Source organism: Emiliania huxleyi (genome assembly GCF_000372725.1).
Source record: "Emiliania huxleyi CCMP1516 unplaced genomic scaffold EMIHUscaffold_114, whole genome shotgun sequence".
Classification (NCBI taxonomy): Eukaryota; Haptophyta; order Isochrysidales; family Noelaerhabdaceae; genus Emiliania; species Emiliania huxleyi.
The window spans coordinates 170,406-174,048 of NW_005201551.1; the positions used below are offsets into that span (position 1 = coordinate 170,406).

The 3,643-nt window shown below is 64.6% G+C and overlaps 1 protein-coding gene across 1 annotated transcript in view; it reads left to right on the top strand.

The window, feature by feature from the left end:
- Nucleotides 1–905, top strand: part of EMIHUDRAFT_109116 (hypothetical protein) — a gene marked incomplete at both ends in the record, with an annotated part of 2,088 nt that extends 1,183 nt beyond the window's left edge. Inside the window, one exon of the mRNA XM_005791264.1 lies at nt 327–905. Within this exon, the coding sequence (XP_005791321.1) occupies nt 327–905 (579 nt within the window). The remainder of the gene's footprint in view (nt 1–326) is intronic.
- Between the last annotated feature and the right edge of the window lie 2,738 nt (nt 906–3,643).

Here is a 3,643-nt window from a genome sequence, read left to right on the forward strand (position 1 = left end):
GGGGGGGGGGGGGGGCGCCCGTCCTGCGGCCGCATGCTGATCCCCATGCGACTACGCCCATGGGCATGTTTGGTCTGGGTTTGCGTTGCGCGCGCACTAGTCCAGGCGCGCGGCGTCCCGCATGGATTTGCACGTATGTATTGAGACGGAGTCTTACGCCTTAAGGCGGGCGGGCTTGCCGCGACACGCGTCGCGTGGAAAAGAGAAATGACTGGTGCCTTAGCGCGGCCGCGTAGCCGACCGACCCTCCCATCGGACGGTCTTGGAGCGCCATGGACGAGCTGTCGCCCTTCCTCGCGCACGAGCGTGCCGATGTCCGCGCGCAGGCCGCCGAGGCGGTCGCCGCCTACTCATCCACCGACGACGGCGTCGCCGCGCTCGTCGCCGCTGCGGATGCTCTCCTCCCCGGGCTGGTCTCGCTGCTGGGCCGTGCCGAGGCAGAGGCCGCGGGCCACGCCGCCGCCGCCCTCGTCAACATCTGCTCGTCGGCCGACGGCTCAGCGGCCGCGGTCGGCGCAGGCGTATTCGAGGCGGCGGTCGCGCAGCTCGACTCGGGCTCGGCGGAGGTCCGCGAGCGGTGCACGATGCTCCTCGCAAACCTGACGAACCCGAGCCTCGTCGACGCCACCCACCTGCTGCGCGGCGGCAGCCTCGACTCGCTCCTCGCCGCGATCTTCACCGCGAGCGCCACCGAGCGGCCCTCGGAGGGAAGAGTCTCCGAGGCGGCCGCACACCACTGCTGCCCGCGCCGCGCCCGTGCCACGCGCATAAAAAGAATTCCCCTCGGGAGCCTCGTCGCACAGGCGCCGGCGACGCTGGAGCACCTCGTGTCCGCCCTCTGCCACGTCGCCTCCACCGACTCAGGACGAGGCGAGCTGTTAATGAACGAGTACCTGATGACTTGACATTAACATGAAGTGAGCTAATTCATCAACGAGTACCTGGTTAATTAACGAGGTGAGCTGCTGCGCCATGCGCGTGCGCTGCCACTGCTGCAGGCGCTATACTCGCTAGATCTCCGCACATCTCGCCACATCTATCTCGCCACATCTCGCCACAGCTCGCCACATCTCGCCACATCTCGCCACATCTCCCCCAGGCACTCGTCGCCCTACTCTCGCCCGGCCACCCGCTGCTCCCCGCCGCCGCCCGCACGCTCCGCAACCTCGGCTTCAGCGCGGCGCCGGGCGCCGGCGGGCGGGCGGCGCTGGAGGCGTTGCTGCGCAAGGAGGGGGAGTGGCTTGTGTCGGCGCTGGCGGCGCCTCTCGCGCCGCACGAGACGGGCGAGACATGGGGAGACATGGGGAGATATGGGGAGATATGGGGAGATATGGGGAGATATGGGTCGCTCGCGCCGCACGAAACTGGCGAGACATGCGGAGATACGCGGAGATATTGGCAGATACGCGGAGAGGTGGGCCCGGTGTGAGCGGCGTCTCTTCACACCTGCAGCCGTGAACAGGCGAGAAGACGAGCGGGTGTTTGTACGAGGCAGAGGAGCGTGCGGCGTTCGCGCCTCCGCTACGCGCGGCGCTGGAGGCTGCCGAGGCGAGGCGGCACACAACACGCTCACACTCACACTCACACACACACACACACACACACGCACACACACACACACACACACACACACACACACACACACACACACACACACACACACACACACACACACACACACACACACACACACACACACACACACACACACACACACACACACACACACACACACACACACACACACACACACCGCTCGCCCACGCGCACCCGCGCACACGCACACGCCGCACACGCCGCGCGCGCGCGCGCGCGCACACACACACACACACACACACACACACACACACACACACACACACACACAGCCACAATGACTTAGAGGGAGGAGAGGCCTTGTGGTGGCGAGCGAGATCTGGGGAGAGATGGGGTCTGTCTCCCTTCTCTAGGCGAGCGAGAGGACGCGTGCGCAGCCATATCTCCCCATATCTCCCCATATCTCCCCATATCTCCCTTCTCTAGGCGAGCGAGGACGCGTGCGCAGCCATGCGCAGTGCAGGCGTGTTTCCCTCTAGAAGCGGAACGAGAGAAGGCACTCCCACCATACCACATCGGTGTGTTCATCTCCCAACATCTCCCCACATCTCCCCACCTCTCCCCACATCTCCCCACCTCTCCCCACCTCTCCCCACATCTCCCCACCTCTCCCCACCTCTCCCCACCTCTCCCCGCATCTCCCCGCATCTCCCCACATCTCCCCACATCTCCCCACATCTCCCCACATCTCCCCTCGGTGTGTTCATGAGCGCAGGCCTCTCGCTCCGCGCTTCTCCCGCCACATCTCCCAACATCTCCCCAAACCTCCGCCATTCTCCCCACACCTCCGCAGGCGTGCCCCCCGTGCTCCGCGAGTCGCGCTTAATGAACTAAGTAATTCGTCACTAATTAATTAATTAAGGCGTGTTCCCCGTGCTCCGCGAGTCGCGCTTAATTCATTAAGTAATTCGTCACTAATTATCTAATTGAGGCGTGTTCCCCGTGCTCCGCGAGTCGCGCTCGCTGCTGCTGCTGTCGGAGGACGAGACGCACAGGCCTCGAGATATGGGGAGATACTGGAGGGGGGGAGATGTTGATCTGCGCCGCGTCTATGCGTGTCGCACAGCCCTGCCGTCGAGGCAGACATCCACACATCTCCACACATCTCGCCACATCTCCCCACATCTCGCCACATCTCCCCAGATCTCCCCGCACAACCCTGCAGTCGAGGCAGATCTCCCCACATCTCGCCACATCTCGCCACATCTCCCCAGATCTCCCCGCACATCCCTGCCGTCGAGGCAGATCTCCCCACATCTCCCCACATCTCGCCACATCTCCCCAGATCTCCCCGCACAGGCCCGTCGTCGAGGCAGATCTCCCCAGATCTCCCCACATCTCGACACATCTCCCCGCACAGGCCCGTCGTCGAGGCAAACGAGCGGCTCGTGTCCGCCTTCCACCTGCAGGCGGGAGAGATGGGGAGAGATGGGGAGAGATGGGGAAATGTGGGGAAATGTGGGGAGATATGGGCCGAGTACGGCAAGCACAACTTGCAGGCGGGAGATATAGGGAGATATGAGGAGATATGAGGAGATATGGGGAGATATGGGGAGATATGGGCCGAGTACGGCAAGCACAACCTGAGGAAGTGCCTAGGAAGTGCCGAGGAAGAGTCTAGGAAGTGTCTAGGAGGTGTCTAGGAAGTGTCTAGGACGTGCCTAGGAAGTGCCGAGGAAGAGTCTAGGAAGTCGCTAGGAAGTGTCGAGAAGTGTCGAGGACTAGGAAGTGTCGAGGAAGTGTCGAGGAACTGTCCTGCAGGCGGGAGGGACGACGCACGCGCCGCAGCCTTCGGCGCCGCGCGGCCAGTTTGTGAGGGAGCCTGTGAACGGCGTCTCTTCACACCTCCAGCTGTGAACAGGCGCCGCGCGGCCAGTTTGTGTGGGAGAAGGAGGACGCGGCGAGGGAGGCCGCAGCGGCGGCGGGGGCGGCGACCGAGGCGGCGGAGGCGACGGCGGCGGCGGCGGCGAGGGCGGCGAGGGCGAAGGCGGAGGCGGACGCGGAGGCGGAGGCGGAGGCGGAGGCGGAGGCGGCACGTGTAGCGCTG